This window comes from Natator depressus, chromosome 2 (genome assembly GCF_965152275.1).
Source record: "Natator depressus isolate rNatDep1 chromosome 2, rNatDep2.hap1, whole genome shotgun sequence".
Taxonomy (NCBI): domain Eukaryota; kingdom Metazoa; phylum Chordata; order Testudines; family Cheloniidae; genus Natator; species Natator depressus.
In genome coordinates this window covers 175,888,049-175,905,210 of record NC_134235.1, presented here as the reverse complement: position 1 = coordinate 175,905,210, position 17,162 = coordinate 175,888,049, and the positions used below count along the sequence as shown (strand labels likewise).

At 42.6% G+C, this 17,162-nt stretch overlaps 1 protein-coding gene across 1 annotated transcript in view; it reads left to right on the top strand.

Moving 5' to 3' along the window:
* The window catches only part of EEPD1 (endonuclease/exonuclease/phosphatase family domain containing 1), an 86,166-nt gene extending 69,223 nt beyond the window's left edge, over positions 1 to 16,943 (top strand). Inside the window, exons 3-7 of the mRNA XM_074945345.1 lie at positions 741 to 851; positions 6,196 to 6,330; positions 7,773 to 7,905; positions 15,165 to 15,359; positions 15,610 to 16,943. Of these exons, the coding sequence (XP_074801446.1) occupies positions 741 to 851; positions 6,196 to 6,330; positions 7,773 to 7,905; positions 15,165 to 15,359; positions 15,610 to 15,809 (774 nt within the window). The 3' untranslated portion in view covers positions 15,810 to 16,943. The remainder of the gene's footprint in view (positions 1 to 740; positions 852 to 6,195; positions 6,331 to 7,772; positions 7,906 to 15,164; positions 15,360 to 15,609) is intronic.
* Positions 16,944 to 17,162: the final 219 nt, after the last annotated feature.

Here is a 17,162-nt window from a genome sequence, read left to right as displayed (position 1 = left end):
TGATTACATCCCAAATGTATTGGTCCTTTCGAGGAAGAACTGTGTGATCTTTTGCTCCATCCACTTCATTTGAGCACACTTAAATCGTAGCATTGTCAGATCAATTTAGTGGAACCAAAATCTTTGTACTAGTTGAATGCAAGTGCTCTTTTGAATAATGGATATTTTATTTTTTATTTAATATTGTCAGATTCTGACCTGCTGTTCCAGACCCTTGCAGCATAAAGATAGGTGAATTTCTTGTTTAGATTTATAATAAGAACTCTTATCGCCAACAGTGTTTTTGTTTTATGATTTAAATTTATTGAAAAAATCATTTAGACAAATTCATCCTTGGTGCAAATTCATCCTTGGTGCAAGTTAGTGCAGAATTTGGCTTGGTGTTCCTTTTATGCAAACTGTCGCCGAGGTTAACATTTCAGAGTTTCTGTTATGTACTAGTGACGTGCGCTTGTTCTCTCTATGTTAACAAGCCTTCCTTTCCACGTCTTGTTCAAGCTGTTGCTGTATCAAAATCCAGGGGCCAGATCCAGAGCTGGTATAAATTGACATCACTCCATTTAAGTCAAGGTAGTTTTACACCAGCTGAGGAGCTGGCCTCACATCCATAGGTGGTGTGTGTTTAATATTTCAATAGAGGTTATAATCTGTCATCTCCACTATGTCTATTATTAATACTGCTTTACTCTTGTATGAGGGGAAAAAAAACTCTCTACAAAGCTTTTTCTTTTCCTTTGCAGTTTTGTATGGAGTTGAACCAGCCGACTCTGCCAAATATCCGCAAATGGAAGGGCCCTAGAGGATGCTGGAAGGGTGTTGTTTCCGAGAAACCTTCAGGCGAGCTACATAAGGTACATTAATCCCCAAAGCTTGACCTTTTACTTCATTTTCTTTTGCTCTAGCCAAGGACATATTTTTAATTTGGGCCAAAGCATTCAGCAATTTTTTTTTCGGCGGGGGTGGGAGGCAAGGTTTGCATTCTCTTCTATTTTGAGAGGACTCTTCTTGTGGTATTTGATTTTACTTTTGTTACTGATTTTTCAAAGAGTGATTTTTTTCTTTCTGTGTAGCCAGGAAGCAAGGAAAAAATATATATTTAAAAAAGAAGAGTGTGTGGCAAAGGCCACACAATAGGATAAGAAAATAGTCCTGCATTCTGCATGCTGACACACTGACGTACTTCCCAAGTACTAGTCTGCTAGTCAGCTAACCTTGTTCCATGATAAAATGTTGGCTGGAAGTTGGTAATGTTTTCAGTTTTCTTAGTTTGCAAATTAAGATCTCACAGGGACTCTCTTCAGTGCTCTTTTGTCATCTGGAAAAGTAGCTTACCTTCTATGTCCCATCAACTGTATCTTGCATATATTTAAAGTACACTCTGGGCACTATTAAAAAATAAACACAGTACTGCAGTGTTACTTTTACTGCAGCACTTCCTATATTAAGAGTGTATATTGCAGCAAAGTATTTATCCTGTAATGTAATAACAATTATTTATTGGCACCCACCGCTGTTGACAATATACAAAATATATTTACACTGAGCTAGATTCTGCCAGCCTTCCAGAGGATAAGTAGTGCCTTACTCTTCGAGTAGCTGTCTTATTTATTCCAGTGAGACTACCTGAGGAGTAAAGTACTCTTCATCATGCCAGGATCTGGTCTGTTGTTATTAAATATGGTAATTTGCATGGCACTTATAATTGTATAGTTGGGTATTCTGCACACCTCATGTCATGAAGATGAGACATGTCCCCATGGAAGGAAATGAATTGTTTGTGGTTGTGCAAGGGGATTATTTTCAGTCTATTCTGGGTATTGTTTTTATGAAACAGATGGTAATGGTTGTGTCCCATTAAATACCTCATCACAGTACTGAAAAAAGAACCCACAGCTTCATTTTTCTCCTCCACATATGAATCATGTTACTATTCAAGTTTGTTCATGGCTTGTTGTGACAGTTGTTGGGTGCTGTCATGGTTTTGAAGTGGAAGCTAAAGGAAAAAAAGCATTTCCTTTACAAATTAGGTACAGCTACTGGGACTAATTGAAAAGCCACACAAGCATCATAAGAAATGTATTCTAGCAATCACTGGAAACACATTGATGATTTGAATACTTTTTAGTAGGGCTGTCAAGCGATTTCAAAATTAATCGTGATTAATCACACTGTTAAAATAGAATACCATTTATTTAAATATATTTGGATGTTTTCTGTATTTTCAAATATATTGATTTCAGTTACAACATAGAATACAAACTGTAAAGTGCTCACTTTACATTTATTTTTTATTACAAATATTTGCACTGTAAAAAACAAAAGAAATTGTATTTTTCAAATCACCTCATACAAGTACTGTAGTGAAATCTCTAGGATGAAAGTTGAACTTACAAATGTAGAATTATGTACAAAAAAACCCTGCATTCAAAAATAAAACAATGTTAAACTTTGGAGCCTACAAGTCCACTCAGTCCTACTTCTTGTTCAGCCAATTGCTCAGACAAGCAAGTTTGTTTACATTTTCAGGCGATAATGCTCCCTGCTTCTTGTTTACAATGTTACCTGAAAGTGAGACCAGGCCTCTGCATGGCACTGTTGTAGCCAATGTCACAAGATACGTGTCTGCCAAATGCGGTGAAGATTTATATGTCCCTTCATGCTTCAACCACCATTCCAGAGGACGTGTCCATGCTGATGATGGGTTCTGCTCAATAACGATTCAAATAGTGCGGACCGACGCATGTTCATTTTCATCATCTGAGTCAGATGCCACCAGCAGAAAGTTGATTTTCTTTTTTGGTGGTTCGGGGTCTGTAGTTTCCACTTCGTAGTGTTGCTCTTCTAAGACTTCTGAAAGCATGCTCCGCACCTCATCCCTCTCAGACTGGGGTCGAGTGCTGTAGCTATCCTTAGAAATCTCACATCGGTACCTTCTTTGTGTTTTGTCAAATCTGCAGTGAAAGTGTTCCTAAAACGAACATGTGCTGGGTCATCATCCGAGACTGCTATAACATGAAATATATGGCAGAATGCGAGTAAAACAGAGCAGGAGACATACAATTCTCCTCCAAGGAGTTCAGTCACGAATATAATTAACGCATTATTTTTTTAACGAGTATCATCAGTATAGAAGCATGTCCTCTGGAATGGTGGCTGAAGCATGAAGGGGCATATGTCTGTTAAGCATATCTGGCACATAAATAACTTGCAATGCCGGCTATAAAAGTACCATGTGAATGCCTGTTCTCATTTTGAGTTGACATAAATAAGAGGCGGGCAGCATTTTCTCCTGTAAATGTAAACAAACTTGTTTGTCTTAGAGATTGGCTGAAGAAGAAGTAGGACTGAGTGGACTTGTAGGCTGTAAAGTTTTACATTGTTTTGTTTTTGAGTGCAGTTATGTAACCAAAAAAAATCTAGATTTGTAAATTGCAGTTTCACAATAAAGAGATTGCACTTCAGTGCTTGTCTGAGGTGAATTAAAAATACTATTTCTTTTGTTTATCATTTTTACAGTGAAATATTTGTAATCAAAATAATATAAAGTGAGCAGTGTACACTTTGTTTTGTGTTGTAACTGAAATCAATATATTTGAAAATGTAGAAGAACATCCAAAAATATTTAATAAATTTCAATTCGTAATCTATTGTTTAACACCGCAATTCAAACTGCGATTAATTAATAAATTGCAATAAATTGACAGCCTTAATGTTTAAGTTTTAATGTGAATATGTGACAGTACCTCATTGGGTGCACAATGAGCTAATCTATTTCAAGGCATTTTTAATCCTTGGTTGGAAAATGCCATTTCTACTCTCTGTTACTAGATTCACCACAGCATTTGATGGCTGGTGTATAGGAAACCAGAGTTATGCAAGCATTCATTTGCTTGTTTTAAGAACACCATTTAGATGCACCTGAGAGAAAGCATGGTCTTGTTAATACACTCTGCTGTGACTCAGGACAACTGGGTTCATTTCCCAGTTTTGTGAGACTTCCTTTGTGACCTTAGCCAGGTGAAGGTGACTTACTTTATGTGCCTCAGCTCCCTTTCTGTAAAATGGGGCAGCGGGGGAAGGAATAATTACTCTTTCTCCCCAGCCTCTGATTATGTGTCTGTGGATCTAGCACAATAGAACTCTGAACTCCTGGCACTAATTATAATAATTATAATTAATAATGTGTAGGATAAAGTGCAGTTGGTGATTGAGTCAAGGAGGTCTCTGACTTTTACTGGTGTTATGAACCATTAAAATCTAGCTCAGAGTGGATTAGTTAGATCATTTACAATTTCTAAGAATTATACTCTAGAGCCTCCATCCTGCTAAGGGACCTACAAGCAGGGTCCTTGCTCCTGCACAGAATCCCATTAGCTTTGATGGGACTCCCATCCCTACGATGGGATGCTGATCCCCTTTGTGGCGTTGGGATCTATTGTAACATCTTAAAAATTAGACCAATTGAATACGAAATATAGAAGTGGTGTAAAGTTCCCCCCGTTACACTTCCAAAAAATTACATATTCACTGTCTTTCTGTATTCCTGGGCCCAGTCCAGAAGTCTTTTCTCTGCTTTTACTTGTGCCAAACTCCTACTAAAGTCAATGGGAGTTTTAACTGAGTGACTGATGAATAACCATGAAGAAGCCTGTTTCACAGGTACAGAGAAGTTAAATGACCTGCACAAATCACAGAGGAAGTCTGTGCCCAAACTAGGAGTAAAAACTGTATCCGCTGACTTCTGCTGTGATGTGCTTTATCAAGAAGCAAATCTGACTATGCTACTGAGCCACTAGCTATGCCAAGACATACAGCCTATGTCTTAGCTTATTTAGTGGCTCAGGAGCATAGTCAGATTTGAGCAGTCAGCACACACAATACAATACCATAGCCTAGCCATATGTTGTGTGGTATCTTTAGCACAAACTGCATCCCAAGACATTTTACAGTGATTAATAATACAAGATGGCGGATGGGGAGACCCATGCTCCCACACAACCCTTTCATTTGACAGAGGCACCGTCCCTTGCATTTGGTTTCTCAGCCCCTCCAAATGTTGATTTCTGGCTGTGAGTGTAATGAGGTAGTCTGGAGCCAGGGAATGGAGAGAACAGGGGAGAGCTGTTTTTTCCGTCCTCGTATTACTTATTGATATGGAACAATAGTCTTGTGCCAGATGAAATAGTTGTGGTACTATTTTAAAGTTTTATGCAGTCTTTAACTGAGCTAGCAAAGAATTTGAGTTCATCCTAATGTCGTCTTACAAAGCCTATGGAAATACAGCACAGTGGATGCTGCTTTTTTATTGCTGCAGGGAATGGAAAGCCATTTCTACTACTGGCTTTAGCTATGATTCATTTGGAGGGAGGTGTTTAAAAAAGGTCAAGTAGAGGCACAGGGGTGTGTGTGTGTGTGTGAGAGAGAGCAAGAGCGAGAAAGACAGACAGACATTAGTGACCCCAGCAAGAGCTCCTGGAGATATTATATCTAAATCAGAGTGATTTGCTAGGATAAGGAGAGAACCGATCTCAGAGCAGCCCATACTATACCCTTTGAAAGGATGCATCTTACACTGCACCAGCCCGTACCGCATGCAGCCATTTTACCAGTGGAATAGTTGCGGAGGTTTATTAAATTCAGAGACTGTTGACTAAATTTAGCAGTCCTGTAAGTTACCTAGGCCTCAGTTGTCCAGAAGACAGATGTAAGTGGCTGTAAGTAGTGCAAAGCTGTGTAAATTGAGCCCTTGGTGCAAGCAGTTTTCGTTGAGGTCAGTGGAAGTTGTGGCTGAAGTGCCTTGCCACATCTGGGCTGAATTTGGCCATGGAGCATTCTTTTTAGGGTGTTGTGGGCATAAATTCAAGTGAATGGGTAGAGGAGCTGTTTTACTCTCACATTCTATTGTTTGTAGCTTTGCTCTTCCTCCTCCTCGCCTGGCATGTGTGGTAAATTAAATTCATTCTGTGCCTCCACTGGATGCTAAATCAGCACAAGTTGCCATGTGTCTCATGTTTTCTGAACAGCTTACGCCACCGTTGATGATACTACTGACCTTGGACCCTGCATGCTGGTGGGAGTGATATGCTCCAGGCTGCGTTGGGCTGAGTGTAGCCCTTTGTGCGAGTCGTGGAATGATGACGGGAACGGTGTCACGTTTCAGCTTTTGTTACCAGCTTTTTCCCTTTTTAATTGTAGGGTGTCGAATATTCTGGCTTCCTCTGGGACACGACGGCTGGCATCGAGCTGAAGGATGCGTCCTCCCAGGAGAGCGCCCACACTAATGGCAATGGGAAACACACCTACCCTCCCCCTTACCTTGCACATTTCAAGGTGGTGGCATCGTGTTGAGTTTGCCTTTTTAATTATGCTTCTGTAAAAACGTTTTAGATAGAAAATCTAAAGGAGCAACATTTCCTTTCTAATGACTAAAAGTTGCCTGGCCTTTAATGGAGGCCAATACATTGACCTGTTATATCATAAGCAAAGCAGCTTGGCTATACTCTGACTGCGATAAGGCATTAGCAGGCCTTATCCCTCTGTACTGAAGAAGTGAGAGTGAAGGTCCTTCTGCTCTCATGGACAAGGGGTAAACAACAATCAGCAGAATGGACGATGGTGTAGAATAGGGCATGCTGACTCTCTGCTATGCTCCACTTCTTTATCAACCCAGGGGGAGCACCTCCACTCCCACTCCACAGGCTATGCATGGTAGGAAGGGAAGGTATGGGGGGGGGCCTCTATATGTGGCATTGTCCCCTTTAAACTCCATGGGAAACATTGATATAAATCCATGCTAATCTTGTTCCACCTTCACCAAATGAACCCCTTTGAGCGTGGGGCAGGTCCAATAGAAATGACCACAGGACCAGTACAATTATGCCATAAACTCTGGGAGGAGGATGGGAAGCAATGCGGAAGCATAGGGGCTCCAGTAGCCTTGAGATCTGCCGGCTGAGCTCCCCGATGCCTTCAGGGGGCGGGACAGGCTCAAATCTTTCTCTTGGTGGAGAAGTGTAAACTCAGTTCCACCAGTGAGACCTCACAAAGTTTCTAAGCTCTTTCACTGGACAGCCCCTTTAGGCATGTCAACAAACTCTAGAAGCGTTGTCTGTCTGAAATGGGGTACTTGCCTGTATGTGCGTGAACAAAGGTCAACTTGATGCACCTGCCTTCGCATAAAATAAACTGGGCTACAGAGGGATCATGGTTTGTGACTATGATGCCTTTGATAATATTTGAATTGATTTCTAGTATGTACAAAAAAGGTCAAAGTTAGGGATACTGCTGCTTGCTTTTTACACACACCAGATGGTGATCTGAGTACCAGCTGCTAAGTATGTGTGCGCTGGGCAAAGAGACCAGTGAACAGTTTTCATCAAGGAGTTGTGTTCCCTGTTTGGTCTCTGTGACATTTTAGTACTGGTCACAATATGGGATAATTAATATGTGTAATAACTGAACAAAGTTGGCGTTATGTGTATTTTCAGTAGTAACGTGTGTTGTGTTGGTACACAAAGTAAAGGAGCTTATTGCTTATGAAAAGCTGCTTGCTTCCCCAGGCCTGAAAGGATAGAACTATATTGCAGCTAGAGCTGCAGAATGTCTGCCCTGGACTTTTCAAAGAAAACAAAAATATAAATCACACCCTCATCTTGGTGACCAGTCCCAAATGCTAAATACGTGTGCTCTAGGTGTGAGTGACAGCATGAAAAGCTTATGCCTTTGTGAACTATCCTGAACCTGTCTTTGTTATGTTGTTTGCTCCTTTTTAGGTTGGAATGAATGATCTAACACTGGTTAACCTTCATCTGGCCCTGGCACCCTCAGCAGGAGAGAATACAGAGAAGAATCATGATAGCCACAAATTAGCAACCTTTGCACAGACTCTGCAAGAAACACTGAAAGGTATGACTATGACATTATTTTTCTCCAAAGATATGGGCATAGGTCAGCTTGTTTAATACAACTAATCTAAAACTAAGGTCCACAAACACCCACAACAACTTTATATTCTCACCATCCCTATTTCAGTTTAAAAGTTCTAAGCTATTTCCATCCCATGAGTTTCTCAGTGTGTTTTTCTCTGTTTTTTGTCTGACTTTTAAGGCATAAGCTCCTTGGTACCAGGTCTATCTTACTGTGCTGGGCACATTGTTGATCCTGAACAATTAACATGGGGCCTGATTCACTTTGCACTGGTTTGCCACTGATTTATATAGAATTACTCCTGATTGTACACCAGTGTAAAATCCCAGTTCAGCAAAGCACTACTGATGTCAATGGAATACTCACATGCTTAAAGTTAAACACATGCTAATGTGCTTTGCTGAAATGGGGCTTATGTGAGATCAGAATCAGGACTAGTGATTTTTCATGCAGAAATTGATTGTATGCATTAACTTCAGAGTATTTTTGTAACTATTTGGAAAAAAAAACAGTGCATCTTTCAAATCATTTGATGCACATTTAAAAAGAAGAAGAAAGCCAAATCCTGCTTTGTTATAAATTGTTGTAAATTCAGAGTAATTCAACTGACAGCATGTAAATCAGAGTAGATTTTTGCACTTAATATGTAATTTAATAAAGGGAAGCTTGACTCTGTCCCACTTCTGACAACCTGCCTGCTTCCTGTCCGGGTACTTGTAGGTTGGGCTCAAACAGTTTCTTATGAGGCTAAGCAGTGATTTTCCAGTACTTATGATTTTTGATATTAGGGCTCTTCATAGGGATAGGAAAAGTGAGCATGTTGTTTGCTGTTTAACAAAGACCAAACAGTTACAAAGTTAGGTATGGAATACTTGTGGCACCTTAGAGACTAACCAATTTATCTGAGCATAACCTTCCGTGAGCTACAGCTCACTTCATCGGATACATCCGATGAAGTGAGCTGTAGCTCACGAAAGCTTATGCTCAAATAAATTGGTTAGTCTCTAAGGTGCCACAAGTACTCCTTTTCTTTTTGCAAATACAGACTAACACGGCTGCTACTCTGAAACCTGTCAAAGGTAGGTATGTGATGATTTTCAGTTTGGCCCAGTTTGTCAAGGTCAGCCACTTGAAAAGTTCAGAATCTATACCCATCTCCTATTCCAGGAGAGGTGTGGGCAGTTTTTATGCACACTCTTGTTTTCCTTTGAGCTGCAAGATGTCAGTCAAGGCTGTTTTTAAGTCGTACTGTGTTAAGTATTTGTTCACATAACTTGAAATTTGAAAGGATTTTTTAAAAAAATGGATCGTTTATGTAACCAGAAATGGGCCAAATTCAGACCTGGCATAAGGAGATGCAGGTTAATAGAAGCCAATAGAGTTGCACCCACTTACTCTGGGTCTGAATTTAGGTTTACTTCTTTAGAGTTTCATTTTAGTTCTGTTTTCATTTATTTTAACCAGGGTTTAATATAAGAATGGCCATGCTGTGTCAGACCAATGGTCCTTGTGGTTTGGAACTTTACAGAGGCATGGTACTGTTGGGTTGTGTTCAGTTTTTCACCTAAAGCAGGAATTCAGACTCTTCGTCTTGTGTGAAGACTACCATGTATCTTCTCCAAATGAACAGTGTTCAGTCCCACTGAAGTCAATGAGATGACTCATGTACTTAAAGTTATGCATGTGCTCAATTTTCTTCCTTAATTAGGCCATAATATGTGGATAGTAAAGACAGAATTTCACCGGGATACTCAAGTGTGTCACTTAGTTTATGAGTTAAAATGAAGTAAAGTGGAACTTTAAGGAAAACTTTTCTGCTTTCAGACTCCTTTTGTGAACAAATGGCAGGTTTGTTGTCTTGCACACATGGGAAGTGGCACCTGTACATTGGAGGAAACTAGTTATTAAGCATAGCTCCCTCATGGAGCACCCTGGGTCCTCAAGAGCAATAGAGTCTCCTTGTTCCTCCCTCATCAGTGGCCCTGTGGTCTTAGGCCAGTGAGCCCTGGATTCTTAATGCTCTTCCCTCCGGAAGCAATTGAGAGGCTGTCTCTCCTACAGCTGCTAGGAGCTGACCCCATGCAGCCAACTCCCTTTTTTTTCCTCTCAAACATTGTGCCTGTCTGGGTTCAATGCACAAGTCTGTGTGGTCCCACCCATATTCAAGCCATCCTGGGCCAGCAGCTGGTTGTCCTAATATGTCAGTCAGGCTCCAGGCCCAATAACTCCTCCTCCCCCTGGCTGGCCAAGCCCCCACAGGCTGTCCATGTATTGCGTGCCCAGTTTAGACAGATCTTTGAGGTTCTGGGAGGGTCGTTCTTTCTGGAGCCTCCTCATAGGTTCCCTGCTCTGTGTCATGCCCTTCTCATGATTAGGCCATCACTTCCTTCAAGAGTAGGTCATGTCTTACCGCAGCACATGATGGAAATTCTATTTCATTGCTATGGGACTGATCCAAAGCCCATTGAGGTCAATGGAAAGCTTACCATTGAGTTACGTGGACTTTGGATCAGGCCCTGTGAGACTGCTGGAAGGAAATGAGGGCTTCACAATTCTCTGAGAGAAAATAGTGTTCAACACTGCTCATTACCTAGTAGGAGATGGTGATCTACCTTTCTTTGACTATCGTTCCAAGGGATCTAGACATGCCTTCACTAATCACTTTGGTATACAGATGATCAAATAAAGAGATAAGCGTCGTCTTGCTCCGAATCTGCAACGTACAGAGGTTTTTTGCATTTCAATACTGTGGCTGTTGGGTAGGCTAAGAAAGTATTGTTCTCCACTGCCATAACGTCAACCAAGTATAGATCAGAGAAACTGTTCCGAGTAGTGTACAACTTAGAGCAGGGGTGGGCACACTTTTTGGCCCGAGGGCTACATCGGGGTGCGAAACTGTATGGAGGGCAGGGTATGGAAGGCTGTGCCCCCCAAACAGCCTGGCCCCCGCCCCCTATCGCCCCCTCCCTCTTCCCGCCCCCTGACTGCCTTCCTCAGAACCCCCGACCCATCCAACCATCCCCACTCCTTGACTGCCCGCTCCCAGGACCTCCTGCCCCAATCCCCCCACCCCCAGGACCCCACCCGCTATCCAACCCCCCTGCTCCCTGTCCCCTGACTGCCCTCCCGACCCATAGCCACACCTCCACCCCCTGACAGGCCCTCCCGGGACTCCCAGGCCCTATCCAACGCCCCCTGTTCCCCGACCCCTGACCACTCCCCCTCGAACCTCTGCCCCATCCATCCGCCCCCGATCCCTGTCCCCTGACTGCCCCCCCCCGCAACGCCTTACCCCTTATCCAACACCTCCCCCCCCCCCCCCCCCCGGCTGCCCCTGCCCCCTTACCATGCCGCTCAGAGCAGCAGGACCTTGCAGCCCCGCTGCCCGGATGGAGCCAGCTGCGCTGTCTGCAGGGCGAGCTTAGGCTGCAGGGGAGGGGCCGGGGGCTAGCCTCCATGGCCAGGAGCTCAAGGGCCGGGCAAGGACAGTCTCACGGGCCGGATATGGCCTGCGGGCCGTAGTTTGCCCACCTCTGACTTAGTGAATATGCTTTGTCTCTGTTTGGAAATAGAACATAGTGGAATCTTTCTCACTCTGAAGATTTTTCCATCTATTTAATTAAGATCACTTTGATCTGGATGATTCTGGCTATGGTAACATGAGAACCCACAAGACTGGACAAGCATGCCATCATCTCAAAGCTGAGTGCCACCTGATCTTGCCAGCTGAGATTCTGGAAGCGCAAAGCTCTGACTTGTGAGAGGACCTTTGTTACTCACAAATGGTGAAAACTGGGCCAGTGAGGGGCTGTTTGGAGTCAATTTTTTATGAAGATTACTAATACCTCCTTTTGGGTAGAAAAAAATGTACTAGGTTCTCTCAGCTGCTTTTGCTCAGGAAGCCATCACTTGACATTAGCAATCTTGCCAATTACGGCTTAGTCTCAAAACTTCTTTTCTTGAAGAGAGTGGTTAGGAAAGTTGCCGCAAGGTGCCTCTGGGATCCTTGTGCTCCTTTTCAGTCTAGTTTCCAGCAGGGATGTTGTGATTGCATTAGTTTTCTTGGCCAGTGACTTTGGCCAAGGGCTGCATCTCCACGTGGATTCTTTTAGCTATTTCAGCAATTTTTGATATCCTTGTCCAAGAGCAATTGTAGACCTAATATGAGGCTGGAGAGAGATGCTTTTGGTGGCTCGGTTCTTCCTTTCTAAAAGGGGAAGGATGGTCCAGCGATTAGAGGTAATTACCGTGCTCTGCCACCCACTTCACTGCAACATTGTAACATCATGACCCAATGTGATCTGATTCATTTCCCTGCTTTTACCAAGACTGGGATCTTAGCTGGTTGTGAGATAAACATGCAAAACTCAGGACTGATGGATACCATCTTGTGCAACTTAGTGCATGAAAAGTGGTACCCGACTAGATTGGATATAGGCTGCAAGGTGGGAATAATACCTTTTAAAAGGACGCCTTCAAGAATTTGTTTATAAGCTGTTAAAGCAGTGTTTTCTAGTTGTAGTAATGCGTTAGAAGCACGCAAGTAAACCAATTACTTCCAGAGTGATTCTGACCTTATCCGTCAGGCAGGCATTGATTTTCCTCATAATTCTAATGGAGCTGAAAATAGCATGATTGCTTCTTTTAAAAGGGGGAGCCACTGTCACAAACACTCTGCAGAGTAATTACTAAATATCATGTGGTTTGTGATACTCTTAGAAGACTGAAAATAATGGTGGTTTCTCGGTTTCATTATTTTTAATCAGGTAAAGGTTGGTCCTGCCACCCTTTTTTTCTTATGGGGCAGCTCGGTTTTGCAGTGGGGTATTTTTTCCCCTTCTAAAGCATAAGCAAAAAGATGAATGCAGTATAGTTGTAGCTGTGTCAGTCCCAGGATATTAGAGAGACAAGGTCGGGGAGGCAGTATCTTATACTGGACCAACATCTGTTGGTGAGAGAGCTTGTCAAATTCTTGTCTCACCAACAGAAGTTGGTCCAGTAAGTAAAAAGATAGCAGGGAAGAGATGAACAGTGTTTGTTGTTTAACTTAAGCTCCCTCTGCTGGCTGACTGCCTCTACAACCACAGAACATAATTGTAACCAGTTAGACCAGGGACCTTCAGACCTAGGGGAGAGTTCAGCCTACTGGTTAGAGCTGGATCTAGGGTGGGCACAGTCCAGGAAACAAGCCAAGGGTCAGTACTGGAGGGACAGAAGCCAAATGCCAGAGCCTGAGGGTAAACCACAGTTTGTAAGCCAGAGGCAAACCAAGGACCACTACCAGAGAGACTGAAGCCGAATCCAGAACCAGAGGATCAATCAGAGCAGTAAGCCAGAGGGCAGCAGGGGCTGGAACAAGGTCAAGCACAGCTGCAGACATGGTGCACATTGAGCAGCTGCTGATCTGCTGTGGGAACCAGGCTTATAAGCAAGGTTGCTAAACCAGCAGCCAGTCGGGGCTGTGGACACTCTGTCAATCCCAAGGCAGTACAATGGGCTCACTGGTTGCCTAGCTGTGAAGTTAGTCAGGGAGCAGGCCAGTATCTGGACCTAGCTGATCTGGTCTGTGACAGTAACTGCAGGATGGTACATCAACAGCAGATATTTGAAATAAACTCATTCTCAAAGAGTGGTAAATTTTAACAAACACCCAGATACTTTTCAGAGTAACAGCCGTGTTAGTCTGTATTCGCAAAAAGAAAAGGAGTACTTGTGGCACCTTAGAGACTAACCAATTTATTTGAGCATAAGCTTTCGTGAGCTACAGCTCACTTCATCGGATGCATACTGTGGAAAGTGTAGAAGATCTTTTTATACACACAAAGCAGGCATTTTATACACACAAAGCATTTGTGTATAAAAAGATCTTCTACACTTTCCACATTATGCATCCGATGAAGTGAGCTGTAGCTCACGAAAGCTTATGCTCAAATAAATTGGTTAGTCTCTAAGGTGCCACAAGTACTCCTTTTCTTTTTACCCAGATACTTATAATCCATACGATATTCTCCATCAGATTTTCTGAGGTCAAATTTTAGGCTATTTTAGCACATCTGTGTCCTTTTTTAGCAGTTTATTCATAGTAATTCATCAGGTCATAATGCAATGACTTCTTTGGTTGGACCCCAGCATCATTGAGGTCATCACCACAACCCTGGGAGTGGTCTGAGTTAGGTACCAGAAGAGTCTTTTATCAAGGGATGAAAGAGACACAAATATCTAAAGGCTGATTCTAGCATACATCAAGGATATCTTCACTGGTAGCCTTGGAGCTACACTGGTGTCAAAGCAGCAGGATATTTCAGGAATGGGGATGAGGTTTAAAAATAAAATATTTGGAATCTAGACAATTTTCCACATATATTTAAGGTGAGATTTTTAAAGAAGCCTAAAGAAGTTGAGTGCGTAACATCCTTAGTTCCTTTCAAAGTCTCAACCTTAGACAAACTCTGAGGCATCTCAAAGTTCCACAAAATCAATTTAATCACATAGGCAAATAAATACAAGTTTCATTTCTTCTATAGAGGTAGAGAGTCCTGGATTGTGAATTGCAAGGGGCCATGACTGCTGCTTCTGCCATCAGGCTCACAGGCTGCTAGACCTGGTGGTTTTTTTAAATTTCTTAAATCTACAGTTTTAGAATGAGTGTCCTGCATTCTTGTGTTTTTCTGGCACTAATCCATCCTTGAGGAAGACACACCCTTCTTAGTATTTTCATAAAAATGTCTTATTAGCAAAACTGTAAAAGGACAGCAGCAGAGCATATTTGGCCCAAAATGTAGATCTTGTTTAAAAGAAAACAACAAACAAGCAAACAAAACCCTCCCACCTTTTACAACGCCTAAGATTCCTAAGATATACAAGACCAGACTTACCACCACTTGGTGGTACGGTCAGTCTGTCGTGTACAAATGGATAGTTCCCCAGACATAGTTGTGATGAGGGAAATTCAAAAAGGAAACAAGCAACATAAATTGTGCAGTGTATATTGGATTTCCAGATTCTTTTTTTGGTTACAATTGTAATAACCTGAGTGGCTATTAGTAAGATAGGTAAGCTAATGTGTTCGTTCACAATAGAAGATTTTTAACCATATCATGTCATGTTCAAAAAACAAACAGCCCTAGGCAAAGTAAATTCAGTATCGCTACTCAGTGGTTGTATTTCTTTTCCCACATCCCATATTTAATCACTGATTTTTTTCCTCCATTGTTTTCTTGTCCTTTTAATTTTTCTAGGAGAAAAAGATTTGATCATCTTAGGCGATTTTAACCAAGCCCCAGACAGCAGTGACCTCGATCTTTTGAGAAAAGAAAAGTTCCATCACCTAGTCCCTGCAAATACATTTACAAACATCAGCACAAAGAATCCTCAGGGATCTAAGTCTCTGGATAACATCTGGATCAGTCGAAGCTTGAAAAAGGTCTTCACAGGTAAAATTTCTCTACCAGCGGGAACAGTGTTTGAAAACACATTCTTTATATGACCCCTTCTAGGCTGGCATCTTGACTCACCCGTGGATAGTGTTATCTCATCATCAGTCCCATTGATGTCAGTCGGAGTGAGATTCCTCATGTGCATAAATGTTTGCAGAATTGGGCCCTTGGTCTTATATGGATTAAGCCTCTTTCCTCTGGCCCCTTTCTGTACTAATCTTTGTCTCTGCAATTGTTCTTCATGCAGGTCACTGGGCTGTTGTGAGAGAAGGCCTTACAAATATATGGATCCCTGATAACTGGTCCTGGGGAGGAGTGGCTTCAGAACACTGCCCTGTATTAGCTGAATTTTACATGGAAAAGGACTGGAACAGAAAAGAGGTGACCCGAAATGGAAACGGGGTGACCGTGGAACGCAGTGATTCACACATTAAACATGAACGATGATGAACTAGGGCATGGCAGGGCCCAGTCAGAAGATCCCATTGCTTGAGGCTCAACTGTGAAGCAGAACTGCCTCCCCCCCATTTAGAGAGCATCAGCCTCTGCTTCTGATGATGTCTCTCCCCTACCACACCTACCCCCACGCCTCCAGTGCCCCTCTTGGGTGTTGTAGGAGATCTCACTGCCGCAGAGCGATTTGTAACTTTTTACAGACGCAATGGACGCTTACACGCCTGGAGACTTGGAGGAGAATCATACAGAAAATAAAATGCACTTTTACTACGGCACATTATCTCTGTTAAAACCCAGCAGAACAGGGCTTTTGTTGTTGTTGATGTTTTTAATTGATTCCTTGTAAAGTGAAGCAATAATGGAGACCATAAAAAGAGACAAGAGACACGCCTTGGAAACTGTCAGTGATTTGTCGAGTATAGTTTAACACTTGCAAAAACTGTCATGATGTAACATTTCTTTCTGACCAATACATGATCTGACCTGAGGATTATATAGGGCTAGTTTGAGTCCTTTGATCTCAGAGAGGCAAACGTATTCCTCAGTTCTCCCATTGCTCTTGAAGGTGGAGAGTAATTTACTTCATCCTTTTTCAGACTCCAGCTAACTCCCCCTGTGCACCCAGCCAGCTACTCAAGCTGGCAGTGAGTGAGCAGCGCCAAGGCTGCTACTCCTCTCTGCCTCCTTGCTCACAGGGTGAAATATTAGAGAAGCAGCCCCTGCTTCCCACCCTGCAGATGGAGCTGTAATCTGAGTAACCCTGGTATGGCTGAGCAGAGAATTTGCGGTGGTCTTGGAGACAATCTAGTCCATAGTATTTATCCATGAGTTAGCATTTTTAACAAACTGCTGTCTGCACAGTGCAGTGGTGCACATCAGTGGGGTGTGAATTCTAATGCTAACCAACATCATCAGCCAGGACTAAGTTAACGTGCACGAGGGAACTTTTAGTGCACCCCAGCAGGGTCTACACAGGCCATGAATATGCAACACTTTGGTGCACATTAGGAGTTCACGCCCCACTGATATGCAGTACCACACCAGGTAGGCAAGCCCTATTTTTGTTCTTTCCTGAAAGCTGAGGGAATACAGTCCTAGAGTCGTGAAGTTTAAGGCCAGAAGAAATCACAAGCTCATCTAGTCTGACCTATATATCACAGGCCACTAATATCACTCAGCACCTGCACACTAAACCCAACAACTGAAATTAGACCAAAGTATTACAGCCCACTGGAGACTGGACTGTTATGGGTCACAGGCAGAGAACAGGAGGGACTGAGGTGCACCAATGCCTGAGGCCACCACAGTGATAGGGAAATGATTAAATGAGATCTATCTGGACAA